Source organism: Trichechus manatus, unplaced genomic scaffold (genome assembly GCF_000243295.1).
Source record: "Trichechus manatus latirostris isolate Lorelei unplaced genomic scaffold, TriManLat1.0 scaffold00096, whole genome shotgun sequence".
NCBI lineage: Eukaryota > Metazoa > Chordata > Mammalia > Sirenia > Trichechidae > Trichechus > Trichechus manatus.
In genome coordinates this window covers 1,700,785-1,717,159 of record NW_004444032.1, presented here as the reverse complement: position 1 = coordinate 1,717,159, position 16,375 = coordinate 1,700,785, and the positions used below count along the sequence as shown (strand labels likewise).

Here is a 16,375-nt window from a genome sequence, read left to right as displayed (position 1 = left end):
AAAAATTCTCAACAAAATTCTAGCCAATAAAATTCAGCATCATATCAAAAAAATAATACACCATGACCAAGTGGGATTTATACCAGGTATGGAAGCATGATTCAACATTAGAAAATCAATAAACATAATCCACCATATCAATAAAATAAAAGAATCACATGATCTTCTCAATCAACGCAGAAAAGGCATTTGAAAAAGTCCAACACCCCTTCTGTTGGCTATTACAAATCTGACAAAGATCTAATCTCTAAAATCTGTAGGAAAATCCAACACCTCTACAACAAAAGCACAAATAATTTAATTGAAAAATGGGCAAAGGAAATGAACAGACACTTCATCAAAGAAGACATTCAAGAGGCTAACAGACACATGAAAAAATGCTTGCAATCACTAGTCATTAGAGAAATGAAATCAAAACCACAATGAATAGCATCTTACCCTGGCATTGCTAGCAAGAATAAAAAAAAACAGAAAATAACAAATATCGGAGAGGCTTCGGGGAGATTGGAACTCTTATGCACTGCTGGTGGGAATGCAAATTGGTACAACCATTTTGGAAAATGATATGGTGCTTCCGTAGAAAGCTAGAAATTGAAATACCATATGATTCAGCAATCCCACTCCTAAGAATATATCCTAGAGAAATAAGAGTCGTCACACGAATAGACATATGCACACCCATGTTCATGGCAGCTTTGTTGACAATAGCAAAAAGATGGAAACAACCTAGATGCCCATCAATAGATGAATGAATAAACAAACTATGGTACATACAAACAATGAGGTACTATGCAACAATAAAGAACAATGATGAGTCTGCTAAGCATCTCATGACATGGATGAATCTGGAGGGCATTATCCTGAGTGAGATAAGTCAGTCACAAAATGACAAATATTGTATGAGACCACTATTATAAAAACTCATGAAAAAGTTAACACACAAAAAGAAACAATCTTTGATGGTTACAAGGAGGGGGGTGAGGATGGAAAAACACTAAATAGACAATAGTTAAGTGGTAACTTTAGTGAAGGGTAAGATAGTACACAATAAAAATTTAAAAAAAAAGAAAGAAGACTGACTAATTAGAAAATCCTATAATGGAGTAAACCCATCGTCACTGAGTCGATTCCAACTCGTAGCTGACCCTGTAGGACAGAGTAGAACTGCCCCATATGGTTTCCAAGGTGGGCTGGTGGATTCAAACTGCTTACCTTTTGGATAGCAGCTGAGCTCTTAACCACTGTGCCACCAGGGCTCCTATATTAATTTAATTCTCAAGTTGATCTTTCATTGGCACCTTGGTGACTGAAACTAACCATCTCAATTTAGACTGTCTAGAAGATGTTATAATGGTTAATGTGTTCAATTCTATATTTACTTTTGAGTCCTTTTGGACAAAAAATATGTGGTTATTGCAGGGACAAACTGCCATTTTACCTGCTGTTTTATAATGTGTAGATATGGTCTTTCTATCTTCTATTCTTAATTTCTTAAAATAATTTTTATTTTTTATTCAATGGACAATCATATCACTATGGTCATAGAACATAATATAGTGGTAGAACTGATAGAAGTTGGAAAAATAAATTATGATGTTCATGTTTCTTGCTTAGATGATAAAAGTAATGAATAAATAATAGAAAAAAGAAAGTGGGACTGGGATTGGAGGGAAAAGTAACTTTGATTTAGGACATAAGGGATTTAATCTGCCACCTGGATATACAGATGGAGATGTCCAGGAGGGATCTGATTTTTAAAGACTGTGAAAACAATAAACCTCTCATCATTAAAACTATAATCAACATAATTTGTTCTTTAATTATTCAGAAAGTACTTTTGGATTTTACCAGGACTCAGGGTTATCAATGAGAAAGCCAATTGCCTGTAATAGATATTTTTTCAAAGCTTTTTATGTGCAAAATCCTGTGTTAGTTCCTGTAGGGAATAATCATTAGACTGATACACTATTCCTCACCTCAAGAAGTTGAAATCCAGTTGGGAAGAAGGGCACATACACAGAAGTTTTCAAAAATGTAAAAAAAAAAAGCCATGCTTGAGTAGGTGTTAGATGAACACGGTAGGCATTAAATGCTGAGCTGAGGGAAGGGAGGATCTGAATAGAATGAAGGGGTCAGGAAATCTCCAGTCAAGAAGAAAATTTAGCTGGTTCTTAGTGGAAGGTAAAAACAGGATGGTCAGAGACAAGAACAAACAGTTTTAAAATTGGGTAAGTGGCATGAACAGAAACAGTGAAGACAAGTGGGAAAGCTAGAGTCTGTGTAATTCAAAGTTTTGAAAAAATATCTTTGACTTTGTCCGTGTTTACATGCAAATTAGAATCCTTTAACAGAGGATTGTTAAATTCTCTAATATTGCAGTACCACTACTGCTCTTTAACAGCCTCAAAAGCAAGACAAACCTGAGTGTAGTCATTGCATTGTAGTCAAAAACTCTAAGGAGCTATTTCAATATTCAAAATTCAGCCCATTGATGGTCCACTGTTGTTGTGAGCTTCCCATGGAGACCCATGCAAAAATGAATGAAAAGCTACCCAATCCTGCATTATTCCATAATCTAGGTTGCTGGATCAGACCCGCTGTGATCCACAGGATTTTCTTTGGCTGGTTTTTTGGAAGTAGATTGCCAGGCCTTTATGCTTAGTCTGTCTTAGTCTACAAACTTCTCTGAACAGTGTTCAGCTACATTACTGATATAAATTGAGTTAACAGTTCAAGTAGGTTAGTTAGTGAGGCAGCATTAGTATTGAAGAGAAGGTGGAGAGAGGGTTTAAAATCAAATGGAATAGGGTCTGCTCCCACTTTTGCCATGGGGTACCTTGAAAAGTCACTTTGCATTTCTGAGTCTCAGTTTCTTCATCTATAATAACTACTCTGGGTATTAAAGGGATGCATTCCTGGAATTTAACCAAGTTACTTCAAATGTTTGTTTCCAGCCTTTGTTATGGTCAGTGAAATGTAGTCACGTGATTGTTTGTGTTGCTTTTTAATGGTGTAAGTATAGTAAATGACATACAACCTTCTTTGAAAACAGCCTAAATATCACCTGAAATGCTTTACTATAGCAAAAGTTTTGGTTTTTTTCACAAAGGAATAAAACTACATAGTAAAATGTAAACATTACATGTAGGAGTGGAATTGCTGGGTGATATGGTAGTTCTATTTTTTGACGAACCACCACACAGTTTTCCACAACAGCTATACCATTTTGTGTTCTCACCAGCAATGGATAAATGTTCCAATTTTCTCGCACCTTCGCCAATATTAGTTATTTTCTGTTGTTTTTTTTTTCTTTAAATCTTAGCCATGTTAATGGGAATGAGATGGTATCTTGTTGTGATTTTAATCAAGGATTCTTTAGAGGACTCCTGATCAAAAGCAGGAAAATGCAGAACAGAATTTAAAATTTTCATGGACTCCAGACTTTCTGGAACCATGAAGGCTGGACAGATCCCTGAAACTATTACCCTGAGGTAATCTTTAAACCTTAAACCAAAAATATTCTCTGAGGTCTTAAAACCAAACAATAACTTGGCTTAACTTGTAAAAAATGTTTGCCTTGATCACTATGCTCTATATTGGATGAACTTGACAGCAGAAACTTGAAAGATTAGATGGGAACCTTAGGGGGCAGTGAGTTTATGTTAATGGGGGAGGAACAACTCAGAGAAAGAGAGTGAAAATGGTTGCACAACTCAAAGAATGTAATTGTCATGGATTGAATTGTGTCCCCCAAAAATATGTGTATCAATTTGGCTAGGCCGTGATTCCCAGTATTGTGTGATTGTCCACCATTTTGTCATCTGATGTGATTTTCCTGTGTGTTATAAATCCTATCTCTATGATGTTGATGAGATGGGTTAGTGGCAGTTATGTTAATGAGGCAGGACTCATTCTACAAAATTGGATTGTGTCTTGAGCCAATCTCTTTTGAGATGTAAAGGAGAGAAGTGAGCAGAGAGACAAGGGGACCTTAAACCACCAAGAAAGCAGTGCCAGGAACAGAGTGTGTCCTTTGGACCTGGGGTTCCTGCACAGAAAAGCTCCTAGATCAGAGTAAGACTGATGACAAGGACCTTCCCCTAGAGCTTACACCCTGAATTTGGACTTATAGCCTACTAGACTGTGAGAGAATAAATTTCTCTTTGTTAAAGCCATCCACCTGTTTTTTGTTACAGCAGCACTAGATAACTAAGACAGTAATCAATGCCACTGAATTGTACATGCAGAAACTATGAAACTGGTGTATGTTTTGCTGTCTGTATTCTCTACAACAGTAACAAAATAAATATATTTTTTTTAAATGTAAAACTTACAAATGATAAAATACAAAGTGAAGGTCAGAGAAAATAGTCCCTGGGTGAGGGCTGCCTAAAAATGCCAACATTGTAACCATTCTGACTAGATATAGAAGGCAGTATGGCAAAAGTCGTCTTCCTTCTAGACATGAAAATATCTTATAAACAGTAAGTTTTTTTTTGCTAAATGTTGATTTCTTTGCCTATAAATAAATTGCATCAGATGCAGTCATGGCAAACAGCAACCCTTTCATCTAAGACAAGTTGTTTTATTTTGTACTCTAGGAGTAGCTACTCCATGGGAAAATATTGCCAGAAATACTGGTAATTTAAAGGAAACGTTTAAAGGAAACGTTACAAAGCAATGAGAGATGAAAAGCCAGTCTCATTATATGGATAGATCAACAATAGGACTAGGAGTCCATAAACTAAATGAGTTTTAGGAGACTTGTATTCAAATGCCTTGAATGTTCATAACTGTCATTTTCTATAAACTTGGCTGACCAAATTTAGCTTTGAATGAAATATTACTAATACAGAAAATATGAAATAGTATCCAAAATATGAAATACATGAACAATATATTTATTATATTTACTATATATATGCCTACACACACACAAAAGAGGCCCAATTTAAGCAAAAAGCTAATATATACCTGTTTTTTCACAAAAAGTGTATTAAAATAATTTATTTTTATTAAACAGACAGTATTTCCTATACTGCTTATCATGTTCAATTTGCTAAATAAATTATCAACTGGATTGGCTGTACCAGTCCTCTGCTTAGAGTCACTGGTAAGAACAAACAGCTCTTAGAGAAAATTGTACAGACATATACATACACACACACATACACACGCACACAGTCAAGAAATTCAACACATATTCAAGTGAATTCTTCTTGCAGATAGTATTAACCTTTTCTACAAAAAGATACACTAACAGCAAATTTAAACTTCAATTAGTCTACATCACATATGATTTTTATCAAAATTTAATTTATTCTATATGTCTTCTCAATGACTAGTGTATACAATTACATTCTTGAAGGAAATTTTGTTTAAAAATTAGGTATCAAGACTATAGTGTAACTATGATTCTAAATTATTTGTCTGACTCAGAGGTTTTCAAAAATTCTAATACAACTATCTTTTTAGGTAGGATTAAGGAATAAACTTAAGGATCTGCAGTGTTTGCTTTTCACTTTCTAAGTTTTTAAAATGAAGTCTGCTTCCCTTCTCTGACTTCATAGAAAGTGCCATCATAATAGTAATATAGTAAATAGTAATTTCAGTAACACCTACAATACTCAAAGCTAAAGAAGGAAGGATTGGGAGAGCTCCTTTGCTAGTCTGCTATTAACCTGTTGGGCTGCCCCTGATACATCAGTGCTGACAGTGCTTGGCCCTTGGAACAGCTATATTATTTACCCCTTAAAAGGACTCTGTTGGTAATGGGTTTTTCTTCTCTGACCTTTGCATTAAAACTCTACAAACTAGCTCACTAGTTAGGACTTCAAGGGGAAAATTTGAAGTTACTGGGGTTATTTGACATGGAAAATAGCAACTATTGGCAGAAACAATATAATTCTGCTTCACTTTAAAGGGTAAGGATAGGGAATCTAACATTTAATTCAACTGAGAATCAGAGTAAGTGAATGCCTAGTTTAAAGACACAGAACTCCCTGATAGAACGTATTATTGAAGAACACCATCTCCCCAGGAGATAATTACAGGAAAGATATCTAACCCCTTGGCTTGGGTAGTTTTTAGAATAATTCTGCCTGAAACAAAGTATGGAATTACATGGTCTCTTCTACAATAATATAGATCAATGAAAACTGTTCCAAAATCATCAAGTGCTATGCTACATTGGGAAACAATGATTATAACTTTATAAACTAAACACAATAGTGTTATGCACTAATTGAAAATTATATGTGAAGTTAATATTCTTTTTTCTGCTGTACCTGAATGTGATTTTAAAAAATCTATGCAATTATTTTATAGGAAAATACTTAAAATATTTATGTTCTATCAATATATTATATATTAATATATTATAATGTCCAAATATTATAAGATACGTATCATTGATATATTATAAAATTATTTGCAAATATTCATCTTCAAAAGGAGATATTAGTAAACTATGAGTATTTTGTTCAGCTTCATTTCATATATGACTTATGAGGCTGGATTTTACCTAAGCAATTCTACGTGATCTGTAATCATGTGAAGACATTCACAATAATTTTTTACGAACAAAAATCAGTGCAGGATTTTTCTTAGGTATTTAGAGTCAGTAGGTTAGGTTTGTATCATGGCTCAATTCTGTAAAACAAGTCAGAATGCCATCAGTGTTAAATGGGCTAGGAATTCAGTTTTACATAATCAGGAGCAGTGTCTCATCATTCAGCATGCTTTACAAATATAAATCAGGGTGAGGGGGAGTATTTTGATCTTTTTTTACTACTAAAAATTTCAAAAGGGGTAAGTAAAATTCACATCCATAGTTGCACACAGCACAATCATTATTTTCTTACACGTGTAGGAATTCCATTTGTAGCTGTGTCTTGAATGGCTCTTGATGTACAACACAGACATTTTCAGAATAACTTGAGGAGGAGGGAATATTGAAATTTCCTAAGACATGTTTGTGTAATGGACAAGTGGTCTCTGTCACTAAACAATGCAGTGTAACAGTCCAATTTAGCAATTTATTTCTATTTGTCATAAAATCTTTAAACTAGCAGGATGATGCGATTATTATTACTTGTATGAAAGATAATAACACTATTGTGCCAGCTAAACCAAATAGAGCTATGAAAGAAGTAGAATAAAAACCTGAAAAGGTTTGAGAGGCATATCCTGTGGAGCTTTTCCTTTTTATATAGTCTTGTGGAACAGAATGCTTTAACAGAGAAATGGCCAAAATGTAATGGTTTATATTTTCTTAGAGTAAAAGAGTTATATAAACTTTAATTCCATTTTCTCTTCCTAGATATATGGGACTGATAACGGTGAATTTTTGCAACCAATTTAGTTATTTAGGCCAAAAGAAGCAGAAAGTGTCCAATTTGAAATCAACAGATATTTAGGACCTACAGCAACTATTTTCTTCTTCCCTTGATATTTGTCCAGTGCCATTAATTAATAAGAAGTCAAGTTGCCATACTATATGTATTTCCATGAAATCATTCTAATTTTTCTTCTCCTTTGAATGAAAGGCTAATAAGATGTGAAATAGTAAGACAGCTACACATATGGATAGAGCAGCAGAGACAAAGGCAGACAAAAGTTCCGCTTAAAACACCAAGTATCTTAGAAGAGAATTATCCGGGCACAAAACAGTGGGTAAAAATGGCAAACACAACCCTCAAAATAACAGTATCATTGCACATGTTCACAGAGTTAAGACCATATTTTAAAATAAATGTTCTTTCTTACAAATCATATGCATTTCATCATAAAGTGAAACAAATAAATGGTTTCAAGGTCCAACCATTAAAACTGAAGGCTAGTTAACCAATTCTCAATTTTCTTCATTTCTACATAAAATTTTATCTTAAGAAGAAATATGTTGCACTTTAGCTTTAAAGAAATACATACTCCCCAATTTATGACCAGATGATGTTCCAAAAGATTCTTGGAACCCAGAAGTTGTTGGAATTCAAAATCATTTTTGCCCATAGAAGTAACGCCGTAAAAGTTAGGTTCTCTCGTTAGTGTCCAAAAACTTATTAAACTCATAACATAACTAAATTTGAAATTATTTGTATTAACCTGTATTCTGGCATTAGGAATAATAATGCGGAAAAAAAGCAATGCTCCATTAATCTTGAGCATAGAACTAGCCATACACAAGATTTTAAAACATGGAATTTGTCACCAATGCCACCTATAGGGTTGCTATGAGTCGGAATCAACTCAACAGCAATTGGTTTGTTTTTTTTGTTTTGTTTTGTTTTTGCTTTTGTCACCTATATTACAATTTTGATTATCTACAAAGTGTCAGCAACTGAGATAGCTGACTCTGGCAAATAAATATTTTCCTTACTGTACGACTGAATAAAATAGATACAAAATGTAATTTATAAATTCAGAGTTAGTTGTTCTTAGCTGCTGTTGAGTCGGCCCCCAACTCATGGCAACCTCATGCCAACGGAAATCCCAAGACTGCCCTATTTTAAAGTCCTTCTTGTTTCCATTACCTCACAGTTTCACAGTTTTTTAAATTTCCCCTTCCCACAACCCCTACCCCCTGGCCACACCACACACACACACACCAGGCCCCCAAGTCCTCATGGTTCTGTGGAGTCTTTACCATGACTCTGTACTCAAATTTGCCTTGTACCCTATAGTGCTCTCTGCTCTAAAATTATCTATGTCTATTGTCTTAATCCAAAGTCAAATCCCCAACTGACTCAATTGGGTATAAGATAGAGATACTTCCTTTGTATATTTATACAAAGGTCCTGGGGTGGCACAAACGGTTTGCTCTCCACTACTAACTGAAAGGTTGGCACTTCAAACCTATCCAGCAGGACTGAGGAAGAAAGACTTGATGATCTGCTTCCATAAAGATTGCAGGCAAGAATACCCTATGAAGCGTTTCTACTCTGTAACGTGTATGTTGGAATCCACTAGACAGCAATGGGATATATATATACATACACACATAGACACACACACACACATACATATAGATACGTATACATATATATATGTATATATATGTTGTTATATATATTATATATAAATTATATATTTTTATATATAATATATATATTTATATATATAAATAAAATTTCAGGCAAGGTTACAAAGTGAGGTGTCAGAGTATAGGAGTATAAAGGGTCTTTGAAGTCTGACAGGGCACTGGAAACAGGCCTGCCTCAGAAGATTGTGCCTGAGGTCTCTTCCGCTAAGTTATTCCTGTTGAAGTGTCGGGGCCAAAACATGGAACAGGGACAAAAGTCGCAGTTAGCAGGATTGGAAGATGGTCAAAAGCTAAGTTGTCCCACTTCACAATGGTACTATCTTTTTTTTTTTGGTCCAGAGCTTATCTGGCTCATAGTCCTTGGGCCTGCTCCACTTTTACAAATAGCCTACGGACTTCAGGAGAGAAATTAGGCTCACTGAGATCCCAGAGGGCCCATTTTGGGCATGGCATCCAAAGAGATTCCTTTTAGCTAGAGTTTGAGAGAAACCCTGAGGGATGATACCCCTTTTGTTCCTCTTCTCTCAGCGAAGTTTCAAAACTATCTTGAGGAAAGTCATACTCATACTCATACGGGTATGGATTCCCACTAAACCAGGCAGCCACATAGCCCTGGTGCATCTCCAAGGAAACTCTAAGCTACTTGGCTTCTTGCTGTCAACCAGCTGGCAGCTTCTAAACAGTCCTCTTGACGGTTCATATGCAGCTGTGTTTTATGTTTCCATACGGCCTTGCCAGAGGTCCCTCCTCTTAAACAGACCTGGCTTCCACAGTTAGCATAGACTCAAAATGAGTTAGTTATGGAATACATTAGGTCCCAGCAGCCTCATGGGGCTATTTACACCTATTTGGACTTTTTCCAGGACCCCAGAGTATACTGTAAATGTAAATTAAGGAAGTCTCATAATCCAATGGCTCTGACTGGAACATGCAATATGGCTGCATTTTATGCCCCATTTTCCAATGCTTTTCTTGGCCTCATTTTAATGATTTTATCACCCTGAAAGATAAACTCTCAGTATTCTTAAAATCATGCCTTATAAAGGATTTCTCTCTGTCTGATTCCTGAATGTGCCTAATTCTCTCTCCCAGGTAAAAAAAAATTGAAGACTAATCAATTGTCTCCTTTGGCATTAAAATCTTTCAGGAATTTATTTGCATTTACCTGGTCAAGTTATAAATACCATCATACTGTTATACTATGTTGTTTCTTTACTTAAAATAATAAATTGGTTTCACTCAATAAAATACAAAACCAGATGAAGTCAACCTGTGTACCCAACAGTTTGGAACATACATTTAGCAGCTGGTGGGAAGGGAAAAATAAAAAAAGGTGCTGAGAAAGACACTCCCCTAGCCAGCATTCAAGGTCAGTTATATATCACTTAATCTACAAAACTAAACTGTAATGTAAACTGTTTTTATTTCACTTTTTATCCATGGTTTCCATTATATACCCAAAGAATCTGAGATGGTTTGTTGTTTTCTCTCTCTCCCGCTCTGCCTGTCACTGGGAGGCCTTTTCCCTTGGGGCCTCTTTTTCACGGGATCTTGTTTCTAGCCATGTTTCTCACTTGGATACCAGTGCCTAACATAGCACCTGACACACACACCCTCAATAAACATTTGTTGAACAAATTTTGGAACCTAAACAATGAAACCTGTGAAGTATGGGGAAATAATGCAAGCCCAAGAATCAGGAAATTAATTAGCTGCACAAGATTTGGTAATGATGAAGATAGTTATGATAGCTGACTTGATGATTATGTTATATATGTTCAACACTCTACTAGAAGCTTTAAAAACAATCTCATTTTACTTTAATCATCATAACATCAGGCATCATTACCCCTATTTTACTGATGAATAAACTGAGGCTTTGGGAAGTGAAGTAACATGTCCATGGCCACATAGGTAATAAGGATATATTTTACTACTGGGTTTAATATGCCTGTTTGTTCAACACCAAAGTTAAGGCTTTATTTCTTCCTTTCCCCTCTGGGCCTCTATTTCTCATCTATTAAAGGTAGAAATTTTAATGGTCACTGAGATCTCTTCCAGTTTTAAGACATTCCAGCTATAAAGTGGTACACCTCTCAATAAAATGTAGTCTGATTAGTCTTGGTTGTTGACTAAAATCTTTCAGAGACAAAGAAAAATTCAGGATTCCTAAAAGGAAAGAGGAAAGGGACTTTGGGGCTGGTTAAGCAGTTCTAGGGTTTTTCTGATCCATCTAAATTTAGGGTTGGCCTTGTCTTTTTACAGCAGTTAGCATTTACTGAGAGCTTACTATGTGCCAGACACTGGGTAAAAAGTTTATATGCATTATTTCATGTAAATCCCATAGCATGAGGTAGTGCTGTTATGATTCCCAATAAACAGATGAGGAAACCAACAAGCTTAAGTGGCCCAAGATCACACAGCTAGCATGTGGGGAGCTTGGACACAAACCTAGTTTTGTCTAACTTGAAGCTCATAATTTTAACTTTAAGGTTATACTGCTTCTAAATGCTATTTTTAGCTTGTTTATTGATATATATGTAATATAATTTATATCAGTGTCATTTATTTTGTAAATAAAACCCATGAACTGTAGATCATAAGCCTGCTTAGTTTGATTGTTAGTACACACCCCAGTGCCACATATGTGATGACACTTAACAAGTATCTCATGATGCATGCCTTTCAGAGCAATTAAATGCCTTTGGGTCACTGTCGGTCACATGCCCATGAGTTACAAACTGCTCCCTCTAGATCTGTATTTCTGTCCAAAGAGGATAGACTAACAAGCGTTAAAAGAAAATAGAGAGCCCACACCAGTGTGCAGATTTTCAAACTCTGACTTAAAAAAAAAAAATCTCCACAGACAAAACATAGTGCCTAGATGGGTGATTGACATAACAGAAATCCTGCCTCGCTAAATGTGTTGCCACAGTTCGTTCTGTACTTATTATAAGGGATTATTGACACTTTAGGAAGATACAATTTCAGATACCACAATAGGAAATTAACTTTGGTATTAGGAGAAATTGAAGTTAGATGTTACAGTCTACAGTAGGACAACCTAATTTCATTTTAACTGTGACTTATAATATACTATTATAAATCTACTTGCAGGTATGAAGAAAAAATTCATGTACATTTCTCGTTGGTATTTATCTTCTGGAAGAAATAGCTCCAAATTAAGCTACATAAGGATTGGGTAAATACTTGAGAAAAACTCATTTAGATTCTGTGACTATTGGGAGGGATATTTTAGAAGCTATAATTTTTGATCAACTAAGTATTAATTTTATTTTTATTTTAGCCAGGTACACGTTTTATAAAATAACACTAATAAGGTGTGCTATTTTTCCCTAACCAAATTCTTCATGATGAAATTCAACTGCAATATTCATTTAGAAATTTGATAATGCTCTCTTGTGTGAGTTTTAGGAATATTTGAAACCCTGTTGCATATAAATTATATCATGGAAAAGCTGTATAAATATTCTATTATGGCACATGCTGTTTTAAGGCTCTGTCAGGATTTTCTTTATACACTCCATTTTGAGGGGTATATAAATCACATGTAAAAATTCATGTTGGACTGAAACTCAGCACAAAAACCCTCCTCCAGAGGCAAAAGCTTTTTTCAAAATGTGGTTTGAATTATGTTGGTTATTTTTAAGTTATAGAAGTGCAGAAAATGTATTTGTGGTTTTCAAGGAGAGAGATTTTTTCCATTTTTCTAACTCGTTAGGAAACTTTACAGGCCTTTAGACCATTTTGTGGTTTAGTTCTCCTCAGGTTTTTCCCCAAAGCAGTATTATAACTTGAATGGTGTCCGCTATGAATCCGATGATTACTGTTCTGAATACAAATGTGTGTATGGATATATTTAGTAATACATATCTTATACTAGGAGAAGTTCCAGTAATATCATGACTGGGCTAGAAGATTATGCCTATAAGTTTTCCATTCTCTGTTCTTGGTATCAAGTCAAGTTTCTTCTATAAAAGGAATTCCCTATCAGTACCATAGCTCAGCATGTATTGCCTGTAGTTTTAAAGCTGAATCTTTAACTTGCAGAAAAATCCAATTAAACGTGACTTCTTTTATGAGCTTTTTGACAATAAGTCTGTCGTTCCTAAATTCTGCTTTTCTATAACATGTAGAGCAAGTTGCAACCTGTTTAATAGGTATTCCTTGATGATTCTCTCCTCTGAAAAGTATTTAATATGTGTATGTTTATGTTCATAAATTAGTTGTGTTAAATAATGTTGAACTTATTTTGTCAGTATAGCTAATATGTAGCTTAAAATTTTCATAACATACATAGAGATTGTGATTATATTATCTTTCTTAATAGCATCAATTAAAATCTGAGGAAGTTTGATTTGGATTTAGAAATTTGGCATAATTCACAAAGTTACTTAAGGCAATCTTTGAAATGACTTAAAAGGATAATGAAAATAGAAATATTTTATATGATTGAATTGCTTCCACATACGTTGTATTTTGAGGAGCCCTGGTGGTACAGTGGTTAAGTGCTTGGCTACTAATCAAAAGGTCAGTAGTTCGAACCCATCAGCCACTCTGCAGGAGAAAGATGTGGCAGTCAGCTTCCATAAAGATTTATAGCCTTGGAAACCCTATGGGACAGTTCTACTCTGTCCTATAGAGTTGCTATGAGCTGGAATCAACTTGATGCCTGTGAGTTTGGTTTGGGTGTCTTGATGCCACTATTTCTGGTATAATTACTAGAATCTTTGGATTTAAGGATAGTTAGGGTGGACCAACTAGAGAATAATCAAACGTTTGTCTGTGGCTAGTAGAGCAATGGGGAATTTCCTATTGGCACATTCTGAAGAGCAGAAAGGCTCTGTCATCTCCAGGGTGGTTTATCTGCTAACATAGTGTCATGGAAATTAGCCCATTCTATACTGTAGAGAGAGCTCTGCTCCAGGTTTCCTTATTTTTCATATTAACAGGAGATCAAGGTTACTAATGAGGGGTCACATCTCAAATCCCTAATCTACATAGCTGAATATCTTTATTTCTATTTGGGTCATTTTTTTTTTTTTTAACTCTGCTCCATTTACTTTTACTAAATTATACCAGTTTGTTTTCAATAATGTTAAATTTGGTTATAACTGATAAACTTTTATTTGGATTTCACACATCACATACAAAAGACTTATGCCTTTCTATTGGTTTGTCAGTAAAGTCATAGCTTTTATGATTTAACTTAACATGTAGCACTCAAAACACCCTTGTATGATTCAATCGGTCATTAAGGAGTTTATTGTAGCTTTTGGGGGAAGTCAACAAATTTCTCAGCACTTGGAACCTATTGAGATGCAGTTTCTATGTTAATCAGAAATGTTTCAAAGTAGAACATAGACATTTAAAAACCACTAAAAATAAATATATTTCAAATGTCCAAAAATTGCTTTTACCTGTGAAGAACCTAGATTTCATGATTTGAACTTAAGCAATTTATAACTCATTAGACAAATAATATACACATGCACTCCCTCCCATCTCTTACATTGTACCCATATTTTTTCTCATATTTGAAGAAGGTGTAATAACATAGTGCTATTATGTGAATAGCACTGACCTTATTAAAACCTAGCACCATTGTTTTTTACATAGCAAGCAGAATATCTTAAAATAGAATGGCTATTTCTTAGAACATTTGAAATAAAGAATAACATGAAAAAGCTTTAATATTATGAATAGTAAGAAATGTAAGATATATCCTTACCTTGATTTTATCTTTAAGCAGCCTTTTATATGTTTACTAGATACTTCTTCCTTTGGTTTTACAGGTTCCAGCTCTTGTTCTTTCTTTTGACAAACCAATGTATAATTTATGCCATTGTTATTTGACCAAAACGTTCCAACAGAAGTTTCATAACGTATACAAAACTCAACTCTACTGCCGTCTTTTTGATAAGGAGGAACCAATACAATCTTAAAGGTGAACTGGTCGGTTTCACCATCACAAGAATTAGGGACATATTCTGCTAAGATGTCATAGTATGTCTGCCAATCATCTAAGGACATTCTCACATATACTAACTTCTGAAAAGAAATATTCAGAACTCGAATAATTCCCTTCATACTTGTAGACCCAGGAAGATACTCAGTTGATTCCAGTACTGCTTTCTGTACTTGAAGTTTTTGCATAAGATCTTCTTTTGAAGAAGGCAAATCAAATAGTGGAGATAAAACATATTCTTCCATGTGGAAAATGTCCTTGCTTAAGTCCAAATTGGTTGAACCACTCGGTAATTCCCAGCAATCAAATTCTTTGACAGACACAAGATTGAATCCAAAGGTATCAGCAAATGAAACTCTTCTTGAACCTGAAGATGGGGTGTCCACATACATGTCTTCAGAAGACTCAGAACCTCTTCTACTTGGTTGAGGGGAGAAACCAGCTTTGAAAGTAGGTTTAACTTCTTCATCTTCAGAAAGGGAATCGGATAAATTAGGAACTTCTAAAAAGTTATCTTTGCTAATTTGACTAGGTTCTTCAGAAGGCTCCATTGGGCTCTCTGGTATCAAATAAAAGAGAACTGTACAACTAGTAGAGGCTGATATTTGAGATACTGTGGTTTAAAATAAGTATAATGTTACAGTTGACATTGCAAAAAGGAGTCAGCTCTATAAATAGGTCTGATGGCGTGTAAACTATGCTAGTTTGCCTCCAAAGGCCTTTAATATGATAGCATCGATGTTACTCTCGCCAGTATGTTTCAGATTTAACCCCTAGTTTTTAAAGCTGCATTTGTTTATGAGTTAAGTTCCAATGAGACATTTTAAAATCATTTTTTGCTGTGTCAAAAATTCTAAACTCCAGAATAAACATATTGTTTCACCAGTTGATATTAAAAATAAAACTTGGAATGTTTAACAGAAAATAACAGTAGTATCACAATACTTAATATGTAGTTTAAACTACATCAACTCATTGGAGAGGCAAGTGAAGAGAGGGGAGGATAAAAACATTTATAGAGGTGGAAATATCCAGAGCCTAGGGTAACTACCATTTATCAGGGACTTATAATGTAAAATGTGTGCTATAAAAGAGTTACATAGAAGTGCTGGTAGTTCGGAAGGAGGATCACAACTTAGATTGGATGGTATCATTGGAAATAAACCACAAAGGGTGCGTAGAATTGGAACATGCAGAGTTGAGTTGAGGTGGGGTAGATTTTTCAGGTAGAAGACATAGCCTTAAGCCAAAGTTTAAACCAAAGAATTAGTCAAATCTGTTATTTTAAACATAGTAGGTTTCTTTTAATTAAACCATGGGAAAATACACATAAGTAATGTGTTATT

At 34.8% G+C, this 16,375-nt stretch overlaps 1 protein-coding gene across 1 annotated transcript in view; it reads right to left on the bottom strand.

Moving 5' to 3' along the window:
• PPP1R3A (protein phosphatase 1 regulatory subunit 3A) overlaps positions 1–15,605 on the bottom strand; it is a 48,965-nt gene extending 33,360 nt beyond the window's left edge. Inside the window, exons 1-2 of the mRNA XM_004382617.2 lie at positions 14,793–15,605; positions 13,079–13,244 (exon numbers count right to left, since the gene is read on the bottom strand). Coding sequence (XP_004382674.1) covers positions 13,079–13,244; positions 14,793–15,580 — 954 coding nt within the window. The 5' untranslated portion in view covers positions 15,581–15,605. The remainder of the gene's footprint in view (positions 1–13,078; positions 13,245–14,792) is intronic.
• Between the last annotated feature and the right edge of the window lie 770 nt (positions 15,606–16,375).